This window comes from Prinia subflava, chromosome Z (assembly GCF_021018805.1).
Source record: "Prinia subflava isolate CZ2003 ecotype Zambia chromosome Z, Cam_Psub_1.2, whole genome shotgun sequence".
Classification (NCBI taxonomy): Eukaryota; Metazoa; Chordata; class Aves; order Passeriformes; family Cisticolidae; genus Prinia; species Prinia subflava.
In genome coordinates, this window is record NC_086283.1 from 86882717 (window position 1) to 86910601 (window position 27885).

At 39.0% G+C, this 27885-nt stretch overlaps 1 protein-coding gene across 2 annotated transcripts; it reads left to right on the forward strand.

Annotated features, from left to right (window-relative positions):
- The first annotated feature begins 1050 nt into the window (after positions 1 to 1050).
- On the forward strand, positions 1051 to 24371 carry C7 (complement C7). Of its 2 annotated transcripts, none has more exons than XM_063423184.1 (18): positions 1051 to 1208; positions 1503 to 1558; positions 2312 to 2387; positions 3291 to 3432; positions 4207 to 4348; positions 5140 to 5278; positions 5956 to 6078; positions 7182 to 7425; positions 8067 to 8180; positions 8600 to 8766; positions 9760 to 9988; positions 10524 to 10695; positions 11049 to 11136; positions 12270 to 12402; positions 13155 to 13346; positions 15646 to 15742; positions 20585 to 20769; positions 22720 to 24371. In XM_063423184.1, the coding sequence occupies exons 1-18, from the start codon at positions 1203 to 1205 to the stop codon at positions 22905 to 22907; spliced, it is 2493 nt and encodes an 830-aa protein (XP_063279254.1). In that variant the 5' UTR covers positions 1051 to 1202; the 3' UTR covers positions 22908 to 24371. The 2 variants fall into 2 exon arrangements, with proteins under 2 accessions (XP_063279254.1, XP_063279255.1); XM_063423185.1 differs by having other exon boundaries at positions 2315 to 2387.
- Positions 24372 to 27885: the final 3514 nt, after the last annotated feature.

Consider the following 27885-nt stretch of genomic DNA (forward strand, 5'->3'; position numbering starts at 1 on the left):
TAATTTCCTTCGTAGGTAAATGACCACTGTCAGTGTTGCACAAATTGGTCATAAACTAAATAGAAGCATGAGGATTTTGATGAAAAGCAATAAAAGATATACAGAAATGTTGAAAGTCTACAAATTACATTATCAAAGAAATTCATAGTTGCTAAATCTGAAAAGTCCAAAAGATAGGCTCTGGCTCATCAAAATTGGCTCTGAGGAGTGTACATAGTCATCTCTCATGTGAATGGAGTAGAGTGACCCAAAATCTAGGCATCTCCATAAGGAAAGCAGACCATGCCAACAGAGTGCAGGGCTTAGAACTCACCATAGTGTGATGCTATGATATGAAGCATTTAGTTTTCTGAGGACAGTGTCAGCAAAAAACTGGTATAGGATCTGAGATCTAGTATATGAGGCATCTTCACATAGGGGTGCTGCTTTTCCATGAGGGTCACACTAGGATAAATTAAGGTAGATTTCCCCAGCATTTTCATTGTAATTTTCATGCGGTGGATGAGCTCGGAAAAGTGAAAAAAGAAAAAAAATCAAAATTAAAAATAAGAGGACATGGCAGAATAAGGAAAGAGAAAGTTAAACGTTCTTATTTCTTTATGAGTATCTCCACAAAAAACATGCAGAACCAGGCCAGAATTGACCAAAACTTGCATTCAGATCCATAAGCTGATTTTCACTGTGAAATTTGATACACAAAAATCAGCATGACGTTAGAAGTGGAGAATGAAGATTTGTGCTTAAAATGAAACCTTAGTAATGTCAGCTTTATTCTAGACCAGTTCTTCCTGCTGTGGCTGTGAATTCAGCTGGGGTGTAGTACATGTGGCCCGGGATCTCTTAAAAGCTTTGTTCAGAGGGAATAAACTGTGAAAAGATAAGGAAAATGTGATTCTTCTTTCAGTAAGTGCTCACAATTTTCTGCTAGCCCCAGTTAATATATTCAAACCTTGATTTATATGTCTTAAAAATACTGAGCAGCTCCCAAAGCAGGCTGCATCCCTGGAGAGATAGATGGGTTAAGGTTAAAATTCCTTGGCAGTATTCAACCCTTTTAGGGAAAGAAAAGCAGGGTAGCAAGGCAGAGTGAGAAGAGACGAACAGCAATAGACAGACTGACTGACTCCTTTGGCTTCCAAATTGAAAATGCTAGAAGTGCATTTTCCCTGGTAATTGCTGAATACCTGAGAATTTTCTCTAACATGAAGGTAAGAAAATCACTTACTTAATTTATACTGATGAAGTGAATATGGAAAGTGCAAAGATATATGAATTTATGTGGCAAAATAGGTGAAAAAAGTAATTGGACAGTATTGCAAGAAAGAAGAAAATTTTAAAATTAGCTTGCACAACAAAACTGAAAAATCTGTGTGACATTTTCCTTTTATTTCTTAAGCTGGCTAGCATGTAGATTGCAGAAATCTTGAACAACTGCATGATCTGAAAAAGGGAGGAAAAAATAGAAAAGCAAAGTAAATTTGGTTTTACTTCTTTTTTTTCAGATTCTGGGGATTTTTCTGTTGCTGGAAGTTTCAGGCTTCTTTCCTATTTTTTCCAGGTGAATATTTATTGCATAAAATACATGCTGAAGGTTAAGCATGTGGATGTAGTGCATGATGTGAGGCAGGGTTTCAAGGGGTCATCAGGTATATTTTCTGGAAGAAATACACCTGGGTGTCAGCTCTGGCCCTGCCACCAGTGGCGACAACAGTGAGGCATTATAGTATCCTTTAACTTCTACCCAGAGGAGTCAGCCATCCTTGGGGAAGAGGGTGCACAGTGGTGCTGTGAAGCACAGGAAACCATGTCTGTGAAAAACAGTAGAGCTTACCCCAAGCCAGCCCCAGTCCCAGGGGCAGGTTGCACCCCCAATGCCTCCTATGGAAACCGGCAGTTTGTTTTGTTGCTGATCTTTAGGCTGGGTAAATGTGTCTAGTTTCTTCTTTCCAATGGCCAGAAAGGCCAAGCTGGGACTGATTTCATTCTTACACATGAAAAGCACATCCAAGTGGTTTTGTAGTAAACCTGGTCATACCCCTAATTATTACTGAAGGTTTGCTTTGCCTTTTAGTAAAGTTTTGTGCTCATGCTTGTGAATGGAAATCTCTGACAATTTTCCTTTCTCTTCTCTTTTGTTTGTTATTGGTGTTTTTTTGGTTTTTGGTGGGTTTTTTTTTTTTTTTTTTTTTTTTTTGTTGTTGTTGTTGTTGTTGTTGGTTTTTTTGTTTGTTTTTTTTTGGGGGGGGTGGTGTTTTTTTGTTTTGTTTGTTTGTTGTTTGTTTGTTTTTTAATGCAAAAATCAATACTGGAGCAGCCCTTCTCCAATCCATTGTCGCTGGAATTCTTTTGGCCCTTGGTCCGAGTGCAATGGCTGTACTCAAAAACAGGTATAGACGGACACATCTTTTCTGTATTCATAACCTCATTAGCATTTTCCCCCAGTAATTAAGAAGCCACGCTAACATTAAATCCCCAAATGAGACAAAAGCCCCAGCAGAACAAGAAGGCTGAAAAGCAAAGAACTAAGAAGATAAATCCCCCAGTCCATCCCAATATCTTACCTTTCAAAGCTATAATGTTCATGTTGTAATATAATTTTGCTCCTTTTATTTTGGTGATCATTTCGAAAAGCTCAGCTGAACTCTCCAGTAAACACAGGTATTTCTCCACTGATGCCAGTTTGTACCAATTCAGTGATTTTTCATTAGTGCCATGTCACAAGGGAAGAAAACTTGGTTGCAGAGTGTTACCTTCACTGAAAATAAGTTGATGATTTTTACTCTGCAACTCTATAGATGTGCAAGACACTGGCTTTTGATTTTCCTTCTCATTTACTTTGATGTTACATCTATATAAAGAGGGATTAGTCAAAATTAAAGATGTGCCATGAGAAAGTACTTTTTTCAAAACAAAAACTAGCCCACTGGATGTAAGATTTTATTGTCTTCTTTAATGCCATTGTTTACTTTGCAAAATGTTAACAAATTCATATCAGCCACGGTTAGTTGTATTAAAAATGTAAAAAACCACTTAAATTTCTTAGCAGCTTACTCTTGACTTCAGCTTGAACAAACCAAGCCAAGCTCATGCACCAGTCTAAAGACATTATAGAAGAAAGTGTTGTCTTTCTATTAACTTGAGAATTTGCTACCATATGATGGTAATAACCAGGTGTGGCTGTTCTCAGAAAAAAATAGCGAATGTCTAGAGTAGTAGCACTGTCTTCGCAGTAGCAAACTGTTCTGGCTTTTCATTTGGATTTTCCATTATCTCCTTTGATTTGCATCCAGATTAGGAGACGGACAGTGGCAGTTTATGGCCAGTATGGAGGAAATCCCTGCTCTGGGGATGCCTTTGAAACAAGATCATGCACCCCCACAAGGGGATGCCCAACAGAAGATGGCTGTGGTGATCGGTTCAGGTGTTTCTCAGGTACCATCCAAGACCATTTTCAATATTTTCTGCTCATGAAGTTGAGCAAATAACTTTGTTATCTTTCAGCTTCAGTAAATGGGCAATGTGTTTGCTGTGTTCTTGATCTGCAGATGAATTTGACTTAGGTGTATGTTTCCTTTGTTTCCAGCCTTGACTATGCATGCTTTTAATTTAATCTGGAGTATTGCAGAGCATTGAGAATAACATGCTGTAGCCCTGGTACCCTCTCTGACTCAGTCTGCCTTACTTGTCTGCCCCAGAGAACAGGTTTTTTCATTACAAGAAGGTAGTTAAGGAATGCAACCTTACATTGATATCTTGTAGCTGTTCTAGGCTACTTCCAAACATGAAATTACCTGGATCATGGAAAATAATGCTCCATAGAATGTATCCAAGCGGCTCCCATTACCTTCACAGAGGAGCAATTATCTTGTAGGTAGATATTTATCACAGAGCTGATAAATGTATTGGTGCTACTAGGGAGACAATCACAGTTAATCACCAGTGACTGGGTCAAAGGGTGAAAGCATATCTAGAAGTCAGCTGTTTCACTGATAGATCATAAGCCTTGAATGGCTCTCACAAGTGTGCTATGCACTATTTATGTCTACATTTAATGTTTCTTAAGCCCTCATGGGCACAGGCTGTTCATCATGGGAGTGAATATGCTAATTAATGTGGGAGATTATTAGGACTTCTGCTTTGATTTTAGGTGATCTATTTTTAAATTAACAAACACTTCTTTCCCTATGCATATTTGTCCTGATTTAGGTCAGTGCATTAGCAGATCCCTAGTGTGCAATGGTGATCAGGACTGTGAGGAGGATGGTGCAGATGAAGATCGATGTGAAGAGAAGAAAACTGTATGTGATATTGACAAAACACCTCTGAATTCAGAACTTACAGGAGCAGGGTAATGTTCTGTGCCAGGCTGAGTAGTACTGGTATCAAATACACTTACATTTTGATGTATTTGCAAGCTCTGGGTGTACAGATAGACTTCCTGGGTTTACGGTGAAACATCCGACATGCAGAAGTGTTCAGTACAACTGCTTCCACCACACCAGCGGTTCAGTGCAGGATGTACAGGTCCTTTGACCTGAAGCACAGCATAAAGCTTTCAGTGAATCATTCCTGGTATTGAAATACAGCAACTAAGATATGAAATCAGATTTCAAATAGTAACACATAATCTTCAGAACGGAAAAAATGAGCCAGCAATGTTCATTCTTTTTGTTCATTGCTGTTGAATTTAGCACTCTACATTCAAATGGATTTTTGTTTATACATCTGAACTGAAACCTAGCAAAATAATTGTTTTAAATGTCTTTGGTGTTGATTTATCACTTGTTACGCAATACACTTGAGATATAATAACCCCCCCATTCACATTTAAGAATGGATGCCCTGTTGTTCTATGTTGCAGTAATTGTTCAAACAATAAAACTTAAAATCAGTTGAGATAGATATAAATGTCTCAATCTATAGAGATAATGATGTGTTAATTTTTGCTGACAAATCGAGACCAACATTTCCCTTTCAGCGTTGTAATGTGCTATCCATACTGCAGTTCTGCATGTATTAAAGTCTATCAAGTGATAACCCCTTGGTTAAATCAGCCTGTGATCAAGATTTGCAGATACAACACTCAGTTATAATGGCTCTGAAATTTTTGTCTTAATGATACATATTTTCTTTTTGTAGCTTTGATATTATTACTGGTGAGACTAAGGGAAGAGTCATTCATACAAAAAGCTTTGGAGGGCAATGCAGAAAGGTCTTTAGTGGCGATAGGAGAGAATACTACAGGCTGAGTGAAAGTGTTCTGGCTTATAATTTTCAGGTATGTTTCCATTAAGCATAGCTTTGTATTTACAGTCAGGATTGAAACTGGGAGAATGATTCAAAATTTGCAGGGGCCCTTGGCAGGTATACTTCCCTAAACACAGCTCACTGACACCTGTACCCTCTCTGCAGTTGCTTATTATTTTGAAATACAAATTGGTGAATATCTTGCTAAAATAAAAAGGGTTAAAAAAAAAGGTTAATTTCTTAGATGTAATTTCTAAATCTCTCACAGTTAGACTGAATGTAAAGCTAATCTCCTTAGCAGAAGCAGTGACCTCAGTCACCCTAGGAAATGCTTTGGTGGGTGAAATACAGGACTTTGGTATGCTTTGTGTAGACCTTCCAGTGATGTTTTGTTTGAAGTCACTGTCTCAGTGATGTGTTTTGTCTCACATTGATCAAAAGCATGCCAAACAGTCCATAATGTACCTTACAGCACAGCGTAAATACTTGAGATATATAGATAGATAGATAGATAGATAAAAATAAAATGCATTTCCATGTTTTTCCAATAGTGTGCAGTACTTTTTATGAAATCTAAAATGGATTCAGCCTGAAAAATACATCAGCTTATTTTACATCAGAAAGGCATTAATCTACTCTGTAAGTTATGTAAGTTTTTAAGTCCTACATGAAGCTCTTCAAACAGATGTCTGTCTTTCACCTTTCTAGGTTAAAGTTCAGAATGATTTCAGTTATGAGTTTTTCAACAGTACCTGGTCTTATATGAAACACACAGAACAATATGAAAATTCAAACAAATACAAACACACACAGAATAAAAATCTGCAAAAGGTATGTATAACTTGTCACTGTAGCTTAGTAGTTTGCATAAGTATTTTCATTATTTTATTCATGTGTTTTTGTGATGAGATGAAAATGCTTGTTTTATAAAGATATTTTCAGCACAAAGTGCATGACAGTAAATATCCCATAAAACCTTTTAAAAGAGATCACTGGTTTGCTTATGAATCCAGAGGAGCTGGCTGCTGTTTCTGCTTCCTCCATCTTACCTATTTAGTAGTAATTTATTTATTTACTATTTTTCTCCCTATTTAAGGGAGAAATCACTGGCTTCTTCTCATATTTTTTCCTACCTCTTGGTCAATACAGTGGAGCAAAAAGATTGAAATACTCCTGTGGTTAAAATCAACTTATTTTATAATGCATTTTCCATTAGTTGAACTCCATTAAGAGAGAAATCTGGTGTCTTTAACAGCCAGGAGGTCACAATGCTTATGCCTTTAACTTATTTTAAAAGGAGCATTAGAGAAATAATTTGAGAGTAATTTTCAGTTATGAAGTACAAGCTCTGTCTTACAGAAAATGAAATCAAGCAACGAATGTATGCATTTTATGGCCTCCAAGCAGACAGTTACAATGACATATTTTGAGACTCAGCATAACCAAGTTCAAAAGCAACTTTGAGAGTCTGAAGTAAACAGTATTGTACAGGCATATTGAATTTTATAATTAAGTGGCATTCTCAAAATGGCTAGAGCCTCTTACAACAAAACCCTTATCTAGACAAAATAGAGTGCTAAAAACAACTGTACTGCCTGTGATTTAATTTCAGACAAAGCTTGTTAACCTTATTCTGCCAGGCTTCTGATTCTGGAAGCCACCATTATCTTTGAAGACTGAGATCTCACTTGTTGTTATGCTAGTTTTCAAGTACACAGGAGGAAAAGAAAGATGTTGCAGCAATTATAAATAAAGGTCCAACCATATTTCATGACTCCAGGATGTTCTTTTTGCATTTACTGTGTTGCTTAGACATATCTAACAGCTCTGTAAAGCTGTTGGTTAGTTGCCAATAGAATGTGTGTGCCATCTGGCTATTAGGAGCCACTCTGATAGTCGCATGGAGCCTGACTGATGGCTTTTCCTTCCCCCAGAGTAAGCAGCTGATGGTTGTTGAGAACAGTGTGGAAGTTGCGCAGTTTATTAACAACCGCCCAGATTTCCTCACTCTTGCGGAGCCTTTCTGGAAGGAACTGTTCAACCTTCCGGTCATCTACGAGTACAGCATCTACCGAAGACTTATTGAACATTTTGGGACACACTTCTTAAACTCAGGGTCTCTGGGAGGACATTACAAAGTTATTTTTCATATCGATACTGAGAAAATGAAAGCAGAAGGTAGAGTACTGGAGTGTTTGTTGCAGAAAGCAAAGTCAGTAATCAAGAATAAAAATTTATATGTATGTTTTTCCAGCTAATGTCTAAAACCAAGTAACAGACTTCTACAAGTTACCACATTCTCTTCATGGTCAAAAGAAAGAAGACTTAAAATGTGCTCAAACCACAGTATTTAGTTCTAGATCCATGTTTGACCTGCATTGCTCTGGGCATAAAAAAAAATATATATATAGTCAGTTTAAGACCTCCTCAGGCTTAACTTAATATAAATCTCAAACAATGTTAAAGTTTAAAAGTTAGGTGGAGATGAAGGTTAGGTAAGACTGTAAAAAGAAAAAAAATACAGGGCAAACACCAGTAGCACTTATAATGGTAATCAGTTGGAGCAGTGTTGTAGAATTATGGACTGCTGAGAAAATAAATGGCACTGTAAACTGTTCCCAGATACACCTCACACCTCATGAATGGTCATTCATTCATAAGCTTTAGCAGTATGTGGATCTTCCCACAGCACACAAATGCTAGTTAGTTACCTTCTAGTTTAAGTGTAGTACTTCATGACCTCTCTAGCCAGGGGGGAACTCAAATGAATCCAACACACTTTCGGTGTACAGTATTGTTAATGAATGGATTATCTGCAGGTGTCAGCATAACAGACTTCAAGAAGTGCACCTCATCAGGCTGGAATGCACTCATTGTGAAAAAGAAGAAGGTGCAATGCACCAAACTGGATGAACTGCTACTGAGTTCTTCAGGTAAACGTTCAGTGGTTCAGTTATCATTTATCCATCTCTCATCTCATCCTAAGTAGCTGTCAAAATGAGGAGCAGGTGTTGATAACTTTGATGAATTCTGTCCTAACATGCTGAACCCAGACATCAAGTGTCCGTTTTTGAAAGACTCTCTGGGACTTGTCAATTGTTGTTAATGCTTTCCCAGTAAATAGCACTTTTCTGGATACCCTAAGTTAGAGGGTAAGGCCAAGATGCCTGGAAAAACAGATACCTCCTATATATGATCAGTGTAGGAGCTTTTGATCCAGGCAGAGGTAGCTGAACTGCACCAGTGAGTCCTTTCACTACTTGCTAGCAGAATTTTTATGTGTATTGTTTCTATTTCCATTTGTAAACCTAGCAATGGCAACATTTATGTATTTCCTATCCTGAATCTGTAGGAAGCAGTGGCAATAAAATTAAAGGAGACCCTTACGTAGAAGGAGGAAGCCCAGGTGCTGTTGCTGGCCTTAGTTATCTAGACCTGGATAATCCTGCTGGGAACAGTCGGATGTACACCTTGTGGGCTGCATCAGTGACAGACTATCCAAGAGTAATTAAAAAAAAGGTGAGGCTATTTTCCTGAAGCAGATGGGATCGCCCCAAGGGGAGAAATTGTTAAGCTACAGCTGGTGAATAATCATGCTGTGATCTACACTCATTTTGTTTTCAGATCACTTTGTAAAAAGGGAAAGTACTCGGGAAAAAATGCTGTGGAGCTAATATGATCAGATGCATCACAAATCTAAGTCCATTGACAGGTCAATACCAGCCTTCAGTGACTTTAGTGGAGTTCTGATTAGGAATAGAGGGTCGTGTTAGCATTGGAGAAAGACCACATTTGAGATAGCCCCTTTCCCAAAATGCATATGGGCATATCTGTCTGGCATCTATTTCATTTGCCAACTTCTGCATATCCCTTTTATCTCTCCTCCTTCACTTAACATCCAGAAGTTTGGCATACCTGGTGATTCTCCAAGTCAGACACTTCAGAGCAGGGCATGGCCTTATTCACTACTAACTTGTCTATGTCCCTTTTGGGAACTGCCCACATACTCAAGAATGGTAAAACCCCAAAATATCTCTGTTAGGAAGATTTCAGCTAAATGTAAAAGCATATAGTATCATAAAGTAATCAATGTTAAGGCAAAATATTTAAAATTTTTGTTACCTTTGATCACTGTTCAATGAAATACCACAGTGGGCTCTTTAAATGTCTTTTTTTTTTTATGCTGGGAACATCTGGGTGAGAATTCAAGTTACTGTACATTGGTGGTCTGTATTGTACTTTTATTTCACCTGTATTCTGTAGCTTAAATATGTTTAAACATGACTGATATTCCAGTAGCATTAAAGGATGCTTTTAGGCAGAACTGGATTTTCATAAAAAGGCTAATACTAACATAAGATTTTAGCTAATTAGCAAATTAGAGTATCTAATGTGCTAAGTCCCATGTGCAGAAGCATATGTCACAAATTATTTTGTGTGATGGAATGTGGTTATAAACTCTTATATTGCAGTCGTAACTATTTAATGTGCATGTTTTCCTACTGTGTGTAGCTAACACCATTATATGACCTGGTAAAGGAAGTGCCCTGCTCCTCAGTCAAAAAGCATTACCTAAAACAAGCCATTGAAGAATATATGGCGGAAAATGATCCCTGCAAATGTCAGCCCTGCCAGAATGGTGGTGAGGCGGCCGTGGAAGGAACACAGTGTGTGTGTTACTGCAAGCCTTACACCTTTGGAGCAGCTTGTGAGCTGGGAACTCTTGTGCAAGATCAGCCAGGTCAGCACTCATTAAACCTGTGAGAGTTTAGAGGTGGCAAAATGTGCTCTCCTGCTTCCAGAGTCTGTCTGTCTGACAGCATGGGAAGGGTAATTCCAAGCCTGAGTGCTTGTTTAGCATGTCTAAACAGTCCTTAGCAGAGAGCTGGTTTTATTGTTAGTGTTAAATACGGTGGACAAAACTAACTGCTCAATGCAACCATCTATAAATGAGTACATATCCTAAATTATTTATCAGTTACTTCAAAAAATTTTACTTTTTAATTTTATAATTAGTAGTATCTGATAGCTGTTTCAGTGTTCTCTCAGGCACTGATAATATATAGCCTCTGTGGTATTATACCTATGTCAAAGTTGGGGAAAGATGGAAGATTAAATTACCGCAATCTGGAATTTTTTGTAAGGGCACAGTTGAGGCCATCACTAGCTTTGAACAGCCTGTGCCTTTAAACCACTCAGAGGGAATGGTTTAAAGAGGGAGTGGTTTAAAGACAGTAGTTTTCACATTAAACCAATTATTCCCAAATGTTGCACAGGCGTTGTTGATGGACAGTGGAGCTGCTGGTCTTCCTGGAGTCCTTGTTCAGGAGGAAGAAAATCAAGGAGTCGAAGCTGCAGCAATCCCTCCCCACGTGGTGGTGGGCAGGCCTGTGTCGGAGAGCAGCATGAAAGCAAAGCGTGCGAAGATGAAGAGTTGCAACATCTTCGGTAAGTGGTAAAAAACTCTTGGAGACAACTGCTGAAAGATCTAAAAATTTGTTTCAGAGGGGTGCAACTATTGAATTCAAGGAAATCACTGAGCTTTAATATCTAAGTTGAAAGAAAATTAAATTCAGAAGCTGTGAATGTCATAGAAGATAAGGCTAGAAAATGGGGTAAAGCCAGTAAATTTGACAGCATTCTATTTACCATTCTCTTGGATAGGCTGGCAGTGCCTGATTTCAATATAATCATGATCTAAATGTAGGCATAAGAGTTTTGAAAACGGGCTTTACTGAGGAGTGTAGCATTTTGAAAGAAGATGAAATTCAAATTAAACTGTACTTTTGTTTGCTTCATAGATTGATTGAACCACACTGTTTTGATTTATCCATAAACCCTAAAGAATTTTGTTCACCTCCTCCTCTCTTAGAAAATGGATTTGTTCAAGTAAGTTATTTTTATTGCTCTGTTATCTGTTCCATCCCTACCTGCAATATCTTTTCTACAATTAACATAGATGTTCACTTAAAAATTTGTATTTCTCTTGGCAAGCTTAGTATCCGACCTAGTGAATAGCCACTCTTGCAGGATTTTTCACCGTCTGAAGTTTACATGACAGTATCCAAAACTTTGAACTAAAAGTTAGATAAAACCAAAAAAGCCCCACCCTCAAAACCAAAACAATATCTTTGCTTCCACTGACCATGGTACCTATGGAGAAAAGTCATCTACTTGTCCTTTATTCCATATGTATTAAAAATTTACTGAGCCACATGGATTACATTATAAAATCACAACAAACTAGAGAGAGAAAATGCTCAGTCATCCAGGAAGTCCATAATGAAATTATAAACAGATTTTAAGACTCTTCACTCTGTAACTCAGTATTCTGCTTTCTCTGGTGAAATGAAGATGTGGCAAGGTACTTGGCTCACCATAGCTTAGGCCTGTTTGACAAGGGGGACTAATTCTTCCCTTGGAGGGATGGATTATGCCTTCTTCATGTTATTAGGCTGTCATAAGTGTCTTTGCTCAATAAACAGATAAAAGAATTACTTCAAAATGCATTAGTTGCATCTGCACAACTGCAACATTTTTTTTTTTTTGTAATCAGTCGTTGTCTCCTACATTGATATTTTTGGTTACAAACTAAAGGTAAAGCCCTGCAATTCATGGAATAGTCTCACTTTTTCGTAAGAAAAGTCTACCATGTTAACCTTTAGAAAGCTGATGACATGCCATCCTAAAAACTGGCAAAGCCATATACTTTCCACTGTTCTCCCCCTAGCCCAAGGCTGTTCAAGATCTTATTTATCCTGCCCTGCTAATGTTTGTGAGCAACCACATTTTCAGTTTGTTTATACACCATCAGAACAGCACTGTTCCACATCCCTTTTGATTTAGTGACTTGATTACCAGGATTTCCTCCAATATTCCAGACTCTCTCATCACTGCATTGCAGAGTAAGAATAATGCTTCTCACTGTCCTCAGCTACTGTGTTTTGGAATCAAAAAGAGTTAGTGGTGCTGGTAGTTATTACATTTTATATCCGAAAGTTCACCTGTTCATTTTCTTTCAGAATGCTGAAAACTTATACCCTGTTGGGAAAAACATTGTTTATGCATGCAAACATGGATATTCTCTTGTTGGTGATCCTGTTGCTAAGTGTCTCAGTAATTTACAGTGGCAAGTTGGAGAGAGATATTGCCAGGGTATGTATAACTGATTCTTGTTTTGAACTGCAGCTCCATTTCTGAACATCTCAGAACATCTGCTTTCCAGCTACAATGGGGGGAAAAGACACACCTGTATTTCCCAGTTCCCGAGAAATAATCATATCTAAATTGACTTCTATTGTGAATCCAGATATTATAATGCTGAACTAGAAACATACCCATAAAGTCTAGTTTGAATTAAGGCTGGAACTGAGGGAGACTAAATTCCAGGCCAGGAATGACTTCCTGTGGAAACAAGCATTGTTGCTTCCTTCAATCCTATGGCTATATGCAAGAACCATGAGAATTTTCAGCACTGCAGTTCAGCAGCTTCCTTTCCTCCTTTCAAGGAGGACTGACTGCCCACAGATGCTAGCCTACACTGTTTAAAGGCCATCTCTGTGTGTACCAGGACATGGTCTCCCAGGGTCCCATATGTCCGATACACCTTGGCCAGGAAGCTGTTGCCTACTAGGAACCATAAACAGAAACACGGGTCCTAAGGACAGGGAAGCCCTCATACAGCTAGGGATGCACCCTCAGGCAGTAGAAGAAGATACTGTCTGTGTCCTTATTTTTGCATGTTTGACTGGTGTGATGAGTTAATATCCTGACTGATACGTTTCTACAGGAAAGTCAGCTAACCTCACCCTTCAAATTTTTAAGGAATTTTGGAGAAAATAAAATACATGACTGCCTTATGCAATCCACTGATTTACTGTGGCTGTCTCAAATGCTTCAATCCACAGAAACTGCTTGTCTCCTGCCTGACCTTGAGGGAGGTTTGCAAGGAGAGCCATGGAAACCTGTGTATGAGATCGGTGAGAGAATAACCCTGTCTTGTCCACACGACATGCACTTGGAAGGGGCACGCTCCATTTTGTGTGAGCCCAGCCTCAAGTGGTCTCCTGATGTGAAGACTATCCAGTGCAAGAGACCAGGTAAGCCACTGCAGTCCTCAGGTACAATGCAGGAGTTTTATTCCTGGAGTTTCTTTCTAACTAATCTTTATGTAGTTTAAATATATGCTCAGCTATTGCTGAGACAGTGATAGAGAAGCCATACTTACATCAGCAGCAAGAAGCACAGAAAACATGAGGGTGTCTGTTCAAACAAGGTGCCTGAAGGCATTTCATTGAAGTTTCGTTAAGGCTTTTTGCTTCCCACTCCCTTATTGCTTTCGAGTTGTCACTATTTTAAGAAATTGCCTGAGATTTATGCAGTCTGTTCTGCCACCTAAATATGTTTCACTTTTCACACTTTGTATAACACTACCACCATATGAACCACACCTTAGGATTTTTCTATTTGGAAGCTGTTCAATGCATCAGAGGCTCTTGTGACAGAGGAAGACAGGGCTAGGTGATTGCTTTTGCTGATTTGGCAGTCAGACAGCTGAAGTAAATATCCAGGAACTGGAATCAATGGGAAAATGCTGCTTTAAGTTCATGCTGTTTAAGCTCTAGTTTGATATGGGCAGGCAGTGACAGAAAGGGAAATAAGCTATAGCTTCAAGCAGCTCTAAATCATCTTTTCCAGCCGTGGAAGACAGACAAGAATGTCTGTTGAGCACTGTGTGACGCTTGTCAGTGGCACTGAGACACCCAAGCAGCTTGTGCTTCAAGTCTGCCACATCTTCACCTGAGGTCCCAGGTATTCACCTGGGGAGACCCTTGACTGAGGACAACAGCTACTGCTGCAGGAGACCAGGCACATCTACAGTTTTCTGTAGATGTCCTCTCCTTGTCAGCCAATGCTGGTGATATTGCCTCAGCTACAGAAAGAGGGAGGTGACAGTCAGGCTTAGACTTCAAAAGGCAACAGTCCTGTGAGATTCCTGGTGTAAGTCATCTGCTGTCATAAGCACTTCAACACAAAGCATAGGGATTTCTGAAGGAATAGCACAGCTGTACATAAATGACTTGCTGCTGCTAAACTGCCAGAGTAGCAGTGGAACTGTTACTGTTATTCAAGTAACTGCTGTTACCAGTTACTTAGGCTTAGCCTCGGTGATTGATTTTTGTTTGGTTTTTTTGCTAACATCATGTTATCAAATTCCAGCAATAATTGGAAAGTTTCAAATGCTTCCACCAGAAAGAAGGAAACAGCTTGTGCTTGGCTGTATGGGAGCATTATATTAGTACAAAAGTTTTAAAAAATAAAGGACAACAATTGAATTAGTAACAGTTAAAAACTCATGGAGTATGAGATAAGAAGGGTAAAAATTATGAAGATAAGAATTCACAGACACAGTGGCATATATATTTGGATGGGAGTATTTAGTCATTATGCAACCAACTACCCAGGGGTTGAACAAAATGCAGTGATTTTTGATGAAAATTTCCCCTCTGCAGGAAGACAGGGTTATGCTTGCTGTCTGTATTGTAATGGACTGTAACTCTTTCTTTCATTTTTTTTCTTCTTCTCTGGTAGTTTTTCTGTTTGCTTAGCAAGTCTTAATCTGTAAGGGAAATTTTTTTTAGGAAAGACAACAATCTGGAGTTTTCACTAAATTTTCATGTTAGCAGACACACAATCTAAAAAAAAATCAGGACGAAATCTCCTTAGAAATTGTGACCATATGGATTTAGCAAAGTCTTGCTGTTAACATGCTACAGAAACCTACAGAAATGTTTAGCAAAATTTGGAGTAGAACTCTTTACTTAAAGAATGGTACACCTGTGATCATGAAAATTCCCCAATAATTACTATTATTTTTATTTTAGAAGTTGGTACAAACTGAGGACTGATGATGGAACTTGTAGTTTTCATGACCATCAGTGTAAATATAAAGGTATTTGTGTAAAGATAAAGATACTTGGGTTCACATAGTGGTTTGGATCCTTAGCTTCTCTAGTGAAAACAGTGAAGTCAATAATTCTGAAACCTAATGACAAAACTGTTCCCAGCTATGATTCAGCAGTGCTAAATTTAGCAGAAACAAATAACTGCTGCAGAAATGAGATGAATGTTTAAGCTTTAACATAGTACTTGTCTCTTTCCATCTGGCTGGTGACCCATGGATAAATTACTGAACAGTAACTTTGCAAAGTGTATCATATCTTTTTAATACTGTTGATTACTTCCCGGTAGTAGATACTTTAAAAGCCATGTAGGATGTGACTTTATATCATGACTAAATAATTCAGTACCTTTTAAACTCAACTGATAATTTCAGAGTAGACCTCTAACAGTCCTTGTTTTTCTGACCCTTAATATCTGTGTGTTCTTCTACTTCAGTGCCCAGTGTGAAAACAGAAGTGACAGACCCTAAATGTCAGCCATGGGAGAAAGTACATCAGTCACAATGTGTGTGCAAAATGCCCTATGAGTGTGGGTAAGTTGAGGCTCAATTTGGCAATTAGATTCTCACTTTATTCAAGACCAATTACATTTCTTAAGTTTTCAGTCTATGACAGAGGAGAAAACTTTACTTACATGAGGAAGAGACATTGTACTTGGTTTGCTTTACACCTCAATCAATGTCCTGTTCATCACTTCACCTGTGTTGTCAGAACTGTCAGTGGGTTCTAGCAGTGCTGGAATTCGGTTGGATGACAGAAAGTGAAGGCATAATTTTGCTTGATCTGTGAAAAAGATGAAAAAAGATAAAATTATATTTTCAAGATTTAGAGGATTGAGGAAAAGTTAAAATAGAGGCCCTTGGGACACAAACCATCAAAGCAATAAGCTAGTGGAATAAAGCAGATTTCTTTTCACTGCTGAGAGACTAAGGGGTTATGAAAGGCACAGTAATCTAATTTCATCTCACATTTATGCAGCAGTTTTCACAGACCAGTCATGTCACTTTTCCTGACTTCATAACTTGCAGATTAGAGTTTGCTGTTTCCTGTTTGATCTAAGCCTATATTCTACAATAAGCAATGCAGAAGAAATAATGTAAGGAAATGAGTAAGTCTCTCCGTTCTTTGAGAGATACAAAAGTAAGAGAACCAAAACAGAGGAGTAACAAGAAGACACCTGAGACCAAATGGCACTGATGAACAGATGTGCCGAGGAGTTCAGCGCTCCAGCATCTGGGCTGGCTTGCATACGACTGGATGCCATCTCCTGTCAAGTCACTCCTATGAAGTGGGTGCGAGCTCTAGATATGAAGTCTGGCCAGGTTTATGTGACTGAGCTGAGCAGTTTGAAAGCTTCAAGATAACAGACCAAATACTACCATGTGTAGTAGGAAGAAGAAACTGTGAAGGTGTCTCAAGTGATTTCAAGGTAGAACTTTCAGTGGAGCATGTGTACTTCTCATCAGGCACACAGACCAGAAGTGCTTTGCACGATGACTCTGATTTTAAGACAAGATTAGCACTCTGAACATCTCAAAATTAAAACTAGTGAGCTTAGTTGAGATGCAGATCCACTGGGTAGTTCCCTAGGGTCTGAGGCCATTGTCTGGTATGCAAAGGTAAGTGCCAGGTTTGCAATAACTCTGTAATCTAATGCTATTCCTATCCTTAAACATCTAAATGCTTTAAGTAATCTGGTCCTGCTCTTTTGCTCAATACTTATTTAAAAGGATTAGCAGCTAATTTTCTGGTTTATATATGTGTTGAGGTCAGTTACACAGTACTAGGGGAGTCAAAGCTAGGGAAGGCCTTGGCCAGAGTCACAGCAACTTTGGAGGTTAAATGAATTACATTTAGTTATGCATTGAAGCTTCATTTGTAATTAATCTACTACTTGCCTGTTTCTCTTTTTTATAATTATACTCACAATGGCAAGAATATTGATATCATTCCTTTTACCTTATGCCATTGTTTCACTGTCTTGAAATAATATATATAACGATAGAAGTATAAATCATCAGCTGTCAAAGCAGACTAATCTTCCAGCCTGTTATAAGGCTGTAGGAGTAAGGCATGTAAGCAAATCTTGGTCCAGTCTTTCCTCAGAGAGGAGAATTAACTTGCTTTGTTTTGGCAGTGACTTTCAGCAGTAAGCTCTTCTCTGAAGAGAGCTTGGAGCAAGAAGAGTTCATGTGGTAATTCAGGAACACCATGGTTTTAGACCTCCATTGTTTCCAAGAGATTAGCTATGAACACGCCCCTAGAACAGGCTGGTAACTCATCACTTGAGGCAGGGTGCCTTAGGCTACCCTCATCAATGAGAGCAAGGGAATGATCCCTGGGCACCAGAGCTGCTAAATTGCTATAGCAGTTTCTGGTAGACCTTTGACATGGGCCAGTTCCTGTACAATTCCCAGGCACAGCTTAGGAGTGACCAGGGTCAGAGACCATTTCAGTCTGATTTAGTCCCCATCTTCTGGGGCAGAGAGGGACACCAGTTACTCTGTGTAAATTGTCCTGAACACATAGAAGGGGCCAGAGCATGGTATGTTAATATAGATGGAGCCTCAGCCTCCAGTAGCTAAGAGCTATCTCCACAGGAAAGCATGAGATTTGATAATTTTTAAGTACTATCCCCTCTTTTTGTTCTTCAAATTTCTTTGCAAAACATCTGTGTTTCTCCTGAGAGTTCCTGGACTGTATTAATTAAAACTTCTCATCTCAAATGTAAATCTGGGAAGTTAAAATCATTCCCAGCATGACGAAATTTTCTCTTCACCCAAAGTTTCTTACCTCTTATTGCAGGTGAAAGGGAGAGAAGGTATTTATGGACTTAAGAGATATTATTTAATTTCTCACAATATGTGCTTTAGTAAAATATTGTTCTTATCCTTAACCTTATTTTTTCAGGTAAAAAGTATTGAATTTCTCATATTCACTTTACACAAGGATTATTTCTTATCTCTAATAATTTTTATTGCATTGCTTTGATGTTCCAGCCCTGGGAAATATGCTCTCTCAGCAGTGAGTGCAAATCATTAATTTCTCTTTTGAGTGAAGATTCTCCATCCTTTTTCCTAGGCATCTTAACATGTTGATTTCCACTGTCTTCCTTCTGCTGACCCAGCTGTAGCAAATATGTAAATCACTCTCCAGATAGTATAAGGCATTGAACTCTAGCAAGAGTTTGGCAACATGGTCAATGTTTGAACTCTTGGGTTCAAACTTTGGCAGCTGGTTAAATCAGTTCCCTTTCCTCTTTTGAGTGTTGCTAAAGTAGTGCAAAGCAGACAACTTAGTGTAGAGGTCTGATCTTAATATTTTTAGATAAGTTAAAAAAATTAATTACAGATGAAATACAATTGCTTTCCCTGGAAAGCACTTTGTTCTTTAAGATGATATATAAACAGGAAGTTTTACTTAAACTTCTGTCTGTAAAGATAACTTTCACATAAAAATCAGGGCTCCACTATCTTAGAGACTGTGCACCCAGATGACCAAAGAGTCTTGCATACAAGTTCACTTGTTTCCTTTATCAGGTGCCTGCTGCTATATATTCCTTGGTCTGTTCTCTTGTGCCTCAGAATAAGAGGGTTAACCTCATTCTTTACATTAACAAAAGAGGATTAAGGAAAATTCATGCAACAAACTTTACTAGGGATTTAGTAACTGTCATTTCGACGCAGAAGAGCAGTTAAGGGACCTGTAGGGGCTGAGGATGTTAACATAAGTGGAAGATACAATACAGTTAATAAAAATATTTGGTCACAGGCAGATGTACCAAACTTTTCAGACTCAGCTAAGGAAATCCATGCCATATTTTAAATACCTTAAAGATGCACTACGCTACAGGTATTTGAAAATTTCTGTAAAGCAAGCTCTTCTAAAAGACTTGAAAATCATCTTTTTAGGAACCATTCCCAAAGCTTGGAGAAGCTCTTTTCCTCAGTGCTTTACTTATAGATCAAAATCCACTTCCTAATTCACAGGGGAAAAAAAAAAGGAAAAAAAAAAAAAAAAGAGAAAAGTTACCTTAATGTTTGGCCATTAAGTCAGCAAGGTTTGAGTTCTGGCATTCTTATGAGACTTTCCTCTTCCCTTCTCCTACAGGCATTCCCCTTCCCTTCAGTCATCCTCACAAAGCTCATTAGGGCCATTTACCTGTACCTCATCAGCCTCTTCTCCCTACCAAGCACCTGTTTAGCTGAAGTTGATGTTCAGAACTGGCCTATTGGACATCAAAAGTTTCAATGGAAGTGTTTGTGAGCTTAAAATGGGGAGCTGTGCTAAAAGTTAGGTTTTGGGGCTGAATTTCAATCCTCTCCATCCCCTGGGAGCCTATCTCTGCTCTCTGGTACCCTGTGAAGCCCCTAACCCATGGCTGTAAAGTGCATCTGGGAGAGCACAGGCATGCCCTGCTCTAGATAGTCACTCTTTTGTTCATTCCACACAAATACTGCTGATTGCATTGAGAACAAGTGGAGAAGCTAGGAGTTTGAGATTAAAACTCAGACGTAATGGAAAGAGTTTTTTTTCCTCCCCTCCTACACTTGGAATATGAAACACAAATAATGACACCTTCCTGGAATTGAAGTAATGGAAGGGTTTTTTTACTCCCCTCCTACACATGGAGCATGAAACACAAATGGTGGCAACTTCCTGGAACTGTCCCCAAAGCAAACACTAATCAAGGTTGTCTAAGAATTGTTATTACCAGTTTTAGAGGCTCATTTATGGTAGGTGTTAAAGCTCTATCCACATTTCAAGAAATAAGCAATTTTTCTGGGCAATTTTTTTCCTTAAAATTTCTGTGGAGATGTATGTGTATTTCCAGAAATATCTTCAGTTTCTGATGTTTGGTTATAAGGTATTATTTAGTAAAAGCTGAGCATTTTAAAAGACAGCAAAATAAAAATCCTAAAGTATATTTAAACACTTTAAACACTTTAAGTATTTAAGAAATACTTATATTATATGCCCATGTTTGTATACATCATGTATGTATAAGAAATGTTTTCTGTATGTGTACTTAGATTCATGCACGTGTCATAAATTAGAGAATAATTGAGATCTGAAATATTTTTAACTAAAGTCTCTCTCTCACTGCTGCTGAGATCAATGGCAAAAAGATGGTAATACTCCTGTCCTTGGATGGGACAGATCTTGACTTTGAGGTACAGCATCCTGTGGAAAAGGAAGAAGTCTGGACTGTCCATATGTCTATGTCTTAAGTTCTTTGCAGCACTCTTAGGATGTACTTAAGTGAACAGAGAAGTTGTAACTAGACTCTGAATGTTTTCCACTCCCCCAGGTGTTTTTAAGAGTTACCAAGATAAACCACATTTAAACAGTGCAATTCTTGCTTTTGTTTTCAGTCCTTCCCTGGACACTTGCGCTACAGATCAAAGAACCAAGAGAAACACACCTTTAACTGTTTGCAAGATGCACGCCTTGGAGTGCATGGGCAGAAAATACTCTCTGACTAATGCAGAAAACTGCAAAGTACCCCAGGCAGCTGAAATACCATGTGGATCATGCCGTTCATGGGAAAAATGCAATGGTAAGAGATTCTTCACAGCTGTAAGCAAAATTGTTCATATGACCAAAAGGAAATCTTTATTCCCCCTTACACATTAACAGTTGGGCAATTGGTCTGTCCTGGTATGACATCTGCAGTGCCAGAAGCACCAGGCACTGCTGAGGTGGCTTAAACCATTAGCCAAGTGTTTGGTATCCAAACATGACAGGAATCTGCAACCATGCAGGATATTTTAACAAAATGTGCTATCTACAGGAAAAGCTTATTCCTAGTCCCTGTTAAGTGAATCATCCGTTTGGTCCATTTTCTCCCTTGGGTGAAACCCCTGCCCTACTTTTTTTCACTACATCTACCTGTTCAGATTCCTTACAACAGCAATTGTAGGAATTGCAGGAATCCTTACTGCCCACAGGAGTAATTAATCCTCTTCTGAAATTTGTCAGGCAGTCTTACCAGTAGGATGAATTAAAAGTGGCTCACCAGTGGCTAGGAATTAAAAGTCTTATTGTATGCTAGTTGGATAAGCCAACTGGGAAAGCCAGTTACTGTTGTTTGTACTTCACTGTCTATCCCCAGTTTCTCATATAATGATTAAAGGTGAGGTCTCTTCCCTCAGAGGAAATAGTTCCTGGTTTTTGTAATCTGCCTGTAAGTGGAAGTTTTCAAATTCCCTGATTTATTTTCCCTGAGTGTCCTATGCTACACTGCATTTAATGAAGGGTTGCCAGGAATGAGAAGATGAAGTAATAAATTAGAGGTTTAGAAATGCCCAAGCTAGAGGCATGGTTATTGTCATAATTTGAAGTAAAAAGGATTACTAGATAGGAGTTAATCTGTTTTGTCTAGCAGGGTTGAACAGACAAAAATAATAACAATAACAAAGTCAAAACTATCTGGAGCTTCAGGAAAGACAAACACGGACAAAAAATGCATAAAACAGTAAAAAAAAGACACAGTTATGAAAAATAAATATCAGGTGGAATTTTCTTACCTGAATGTCACTGATAAAGCTACACATATTTATTTATAGGAGTAGATCCTTTAATCTTCATGAAACCATCTGTATGAAAATACAGACACAATTGTAAGGGTTTGCGTGATCAGTTTGTTAGTGTCCAAAGACAAATCTCTCATCTTACAAGTTATCTGAGCTCTAGAGTAGTAGATACATGGACCAGTTCTTGAAGTAACATCAGAGAAGGCTTTGAGTACAGCACCTGAGACACGTTGAGCAAGTTTTTCCCATGAGCATAATCAGCCTCTCCAAGCAGAGGAAGTCCCAGTAATGCACAATTTGTTTCCACTCCTAGTTTTTTCACTCAGCCTGAATATCAGCTAGTGTTACTAAAAGAATTAGGGAATTAGGTTAAGGAAAGAATGACAGAATTACAGAAAGCTTTGGGTTGGAAGGGACCTGTCCAACCCCCCTGCAATCCCATATGATTTCTTCAATTACACCAGGTTACTCAGAGCCCTGTCCAACCTGTTCTTGAGTGTTTCCAGAGATGGGGCATTAACCATGTCTCTGGGCAACTTGATTCTATTTCACCACCTTCATCCTAAAAAATTTCTTCTTCATATCTAGTCCAAATATGGTCTCCTTTAGATTATAACCATTTTCCCTTGTCCTGCCATTGCAGTCCCTGTTAAGATGTCTATCCCTATCTTTCTTATTAGCCCCCTTTAGGTACTGGAAGGTCCTATAAGGTCTCTCCAAAGCCTTCCCTTCTGCAGGCTGAACAACCCCAACTGTCTTGGCCAGTGTGTGTAGGGGAGGTGCTCCAGCCCTCTCATAATTTTGTGGTTTCCTCTGATCCTGCTCCTACAGGTTCATGTCTTTCTTGTGAAAGCTGAGCACCCTCTGGAAAACTGCTTTCAGTCTTACAGATTTCTTAGACGTATTTTAGTCTGGGGGTTTTTTTGGTGACTTGGGTGCTATCCTGAGTGTTTTTCCTCTGTGCTTTTTCTTAGTGCCATCTAACACCTGTGTTTGTGATGAAGATGTGCTGTGTGAGGAGGGAGGTGCCCAGGTCTGTGCTGAAGTGAGCGGCTCTGCTGCCCGTCGGACCATGACCGAGTGCGAGGTTGGGCTGCTCAGATGCCGGGGGGAGACTGTCACCCTTGTCAGCATAAGGCCCTGTGACAAGCAGAGTAAATAAGATATGTTATGCTTTATTTTGCCTATTGCTGGAGGATATGTCAAAATATGTCTGTTCTTGGTCAGGACATACTTTGAACCTTGCTCTGCCAAATGTAAGCTCTGCTGTGAAATCCATCACAGCTGATGAGACTGAGCATCTGGTCAGCTCTGAATCAAGGCCTGAGGCTCTTTGTTAGACAGAGATACACTTGCCACAACTGCTCACAACAGAGCTCTTGCTTAGGCACCAGCCTTAGCACTGGCAGATTTACTTCATATTTCCATCAGAAATAAAAACTATTGCTGAAGTGCAATTGCTAAAGTAGCTATTACAGTGATGGATTACCAGGTCTGACATTGTCAATATGTTTTTCTTAAAGCCACACAAACATATGCTTTCACTGAGTAGATTTAGCTTAGCAAAACATATAGACTAAGCTTTACAGGGTAAGAGGTACGATCCTTCTCTTTTAATAAAGCAGCTTCTACCATATGTTCCTTAGTTGAGAGTTGAACAGTCTACTGAACTGTTTTTGAGCCTGACACATTTAAATGTCTAAACAATGTGCATTAATAGTAAAGCCATATTAAAGTAATGAGAATACATCTATGCTTGCAGCTGCTCATACACAGAATCACTTCACAAAAAATCACCATTTTACATTGTCATTATTATTTTAAGCTACACTTGTAAGCACAGGTAACTCCGTTACATTCGTCACATGCATTTATGTTTGTGCCAGGATTGGTTTCCTTACAGACAGTTGCACAAAATGGCATTCTGCCTTAGCAAAACTTCCTCAAAGGCAACTATTAGAAAAAACACATCTTTACAGGAAGGAAGACATATGCATGCAGTCCCCTTGCAGGTACCACTGGATAACCTTCAAAGACTATTTCTGAATAAAAGAAGTCTCCTACACTCTCTCCTTACAGAGCTAAACATTTTCTCTGCCATAGCTGGACCATGACATCTTTCCTTACATATTCAAGTCCATTCAGGTACCCATGCTGGCAGTCCCATCCCTTCTCACTATTTTGGGATGCAGCCAAGGACAACAGGCTGGATAGCAAGTGGATGTTCAACCAAGTATTATTAGCACATATGTATATAAGCTCTTACAGAAGCAGATTTTATTTCTTACTATCAGTGATACAGTAAGATTAAATATCTCTCTTGTTTGTCATGCTTCTTACCTGTATTTTCCTTGCATAAACCTTACCCTCAGCTGGATAAAGCCTTGCTTTCTGTGATGCTGACAATAAAGAGTACACCAAAACAGGAGTGGCTTTCCTTGGAGACTCTCTTATGGGGTTAGCCATGTCGGAGGGGAAGATTGCCACACTCTAACTGAAAGGACTTCCTGACCTTTATAACATTTATGCTGTCTGGAAAATAATATCAGGTTGTGGGTTTTGGTTTTTTTTTCTTCTTGAACAAATAAATTTTTGTGAGTAGCATATAGAAATAAGTATGAAAGAATAGCATACAGAATAGCATGCAAATAAGTAGAATAAAATCCAAATAAATTTCGTCAGCTATTTCTTCTTAATATTTTATCTGGAGTAGTAAGTAATAGTTTGTAGAGCACCTAGATGTTTGCTTACTTGATTATTCTCGAGTCTCTTGTCCACAGTTTCTGACCTTTTTCTTGTGACATTTGGCACAACATGTGATTGGACTGTGAGTCCACTGGGTAGCAATAGCTTCTATATCTGCTCAAGGCAAGAAAAAAAATCACCTGGAAATTTCCTGATAGATAGCATAGAAATAATAGTGACTCGGTGATTCATATCTTCAAACATAGGGAAATGTGGAAACCAGCACAGGGCCTCAAGAAACATTGAGAATTCCTGTTTCAAAAAACAATAAAGTTGCCCGATAATCATCTCAATACATCAGCAGGAAGAGCTCTCCATGTCCATAAAATAAATTAGTCTGAGATAAGGCAGCCAAAATATTAATGAAGGCTGCACTTCAAATGCTTCATTCAGTCCCTGACATCTCATTGTTCATCTAACCCATCTGAATCCTTTTTCTCTCCTTTTTCTTTCTAATTACCCACTCCATCTTTTCCCCTCCTACTTCTCAGCCCAGTCAGCTCCTTCTCTGTGGGCTCCTCAGAGACACATTCCCTCCTACTGTCAGACTGAAGGTGTCCAGCAAGGATCTGCTCTCCCTACTGTGTTACCACACTCCTTTCTCTGCCTGACTTGTGCCTTCCCTGCCCCATCAGGGGCATTTCAGTTCCATCACCCCTCCTGAAAACCTAAGTACATCTTACAGGATTTTAGGATAGACATTATGGGCTTTTTTTTGGTTTTTAACCAACGAGCTGACTGCCTAATGCTGCATGAAGGGAAAAGTAAGGTGAATAGGTAGGAGTTTTCTTCAAAGGAATATGACTGTTCATTGGAAGGAAGACAGGTTCATGTAGGACCAGTGTCTGGAACGATGCTGTCCAGTCACACAGTCATTCCTCTGGTAAGCATGTCTGCTGGCCACACTTTGTCCCTTTCAGCACAGAAGCATCTCCAGTCACTGTGGTTCACCATACTGACATTAAACTGACAAATAAATGCAGGACATTTTTTCTTGGTAAGAAAGCGAAATCAGATGGATGAATGTCAGATAAAGGCAACAACAGGGGGACCATGGTTCCATGGAATTAGTAAGTTGAGCAAAATTACCTGGCAGAGAGTGGTAAACTCCTTTGTTTTACCTGAATTAAATGACCATGCATTTGGCCTATGATCATGTATCAGGATACTTTGGAGGAGTTCGATACTAGATGACATGAGCTTTGGAAAGCTGTGGCAGATTAAATTTAACTCAAATCAAGGTAAGCTAAACAGATCTAGATAGGATAAGCTTGTTATCCACACTGCTAAAATTATGTTAGGCCAGTGACTTGGAAGATACCACTAAATGCTTAGTGAAAAAGCTTGCCTGATGCAGAGCAGTAGGTACAAGAACAGAATGGAGAGACTTCTATAAAACAGGAATGCTGAAAATATCCTCCTAGTTAACACTGTTTGATAAACATTATCATGATGAACATTAGTATGTGGGATGAAAGTCAGCCTTTGTTGCTTCCTTGCAAAAAAATGGTCTGCTGAGTAGCAGCACTATTAAAACCTGGTTTTCTAGGAATTTATTTTTGGTGTAGATAATGAGAGTAATAGGAAGTCGTGTCTGTCCTCTTGCGGCAGACATAGGAGAGATGTTTCTCTCCCCACCTGCCTATTATCATGAAAAATAATGAAGAATCCATACCTTTAAGATCTAATAATGCATTACATGTTTTTAAAAGATAAACTACAGGTTCATATACTATTGAAGGGACTACAAAACTAGACTTCTGCTCAAATAACCATGTGACAGGCTCCCTTTGTAAAAAATGACTAGCTGGAAAAATAAGGAGATGCGCTAGAAGTGAAGCTGGGAAGGATACGTCAGGGCTATCCCACAGCAGTAGTGCCCCCATATTAAGCATAAGACGTGGAATATCTCCAGGCAGAACAAGCCAGAAAGCTAATAGAAACCTAGGAAGGAATAAAACTCTTCTGATATATTTTTTCCTAATCTGGGAGCAGAAAATTAACATCTGCAGAGTGATAGAAAATTTGTCTGCCTATACAGTGACATGGGAGAAGCTTCTCAAGTTCCTGCCAGGTGGGAGTCCACCTACATAGACAAGGTTTGGGACCAGTGTATATCTGGAGACTAACTGAAGGTTAGCAAGTTATGTCCACCAAACTGCTGTTGTTAAAGTACTAATAGTAGCACTAGTAGAGTGAGGTATCCTTTTTCACTGGAGTCTATATTTCCCCGGTGTGCTTCTCATGGCTCCTTGAGCTCATCGCTTGACACCCATAGGCATCCTTTGCCTTGCAGAATGAGAGACACATGGAGCAGGTTGCTGTGATTCCCGAAGCATGTCTTGATTTGCAGCCCTGGGCAAGACTCTCCCAGATGAACACAGATGAGCAGTTTAGTGCCCTGCCAAGAGCAAAACACCATTAATTGAAAAAAAATGTTTTGAGGTAGAACATAAGCTGTCAAAAATAACATTTACAAGATATATTTTTCCCCACCATTAAGATGTTCCTTTTCTCCCTGTTCTCTTAATGTCTTCTTTAGACAGTTTTGGCCAGTACACTTCCACTCTTCAATCTCTTCTTGCAGGGTTTAACTTGCTGTTTCCCCTCACTTGCCAGTCATGACCTGACAAAACACCCTCACAATTGCTTTACACCTGAAATGATTTTGCCAATTGCTTTCAGTCTGATAGCTGTTGCATCACTTTTTAGTTCATTCTCTCTCTAGCCCAAATAGGATCTTATTCAATAACCTCCTGCCCTGGTCTTGCTACCACCTAAAGCCATTGCATCACCACATTCATAACGCTATTACAGATCAGCTCCATTTCCACCACACTGTGGCTCCGCCGCATTGCTCACTGTGATGAGCTGCCACTGTAAGTAACAGCAGAGCCATTACTGTGTGTGACAGGGGGCACAGGAATATAAACTGCTATTGATTTCTTTCTCTTTTTACTGCAAAACACAAAGGAGTTGTTTCTGACCAGCAGAAGGATGCTGTTGGCACATTGGCTCTTCTGGCTTAACTCAGGAGACATGCTAATTGCTCAGAGCTCAACCTCTGGGACCTGCTCTCCTGCATGTGTTCCTTTGGTAGCTGTTTTCACTTCTTGTGGCCAGGGGCCAGTGAGCAGAGTTCTATGCCACAGCATGCAAGAGAAAACTGTCAACTCACTTTAGCACGCTTCTAAATTGATTTTTATTATGCAGCCTCTAAGAACTGTATTATGTGAATATGCAAAATAAACTTTAGCAAGAAATAAGCAGTGGCAAACAGCTGCCAGCAGTGCTTTTGGGCAGTGATAGTTTAACAAAACTAGATCAGTAGCTTTTGGCAAAGCAAAGCCATAGTTTTATAATTTACTGTTGATATCAGTTACAGAGACTTTTAA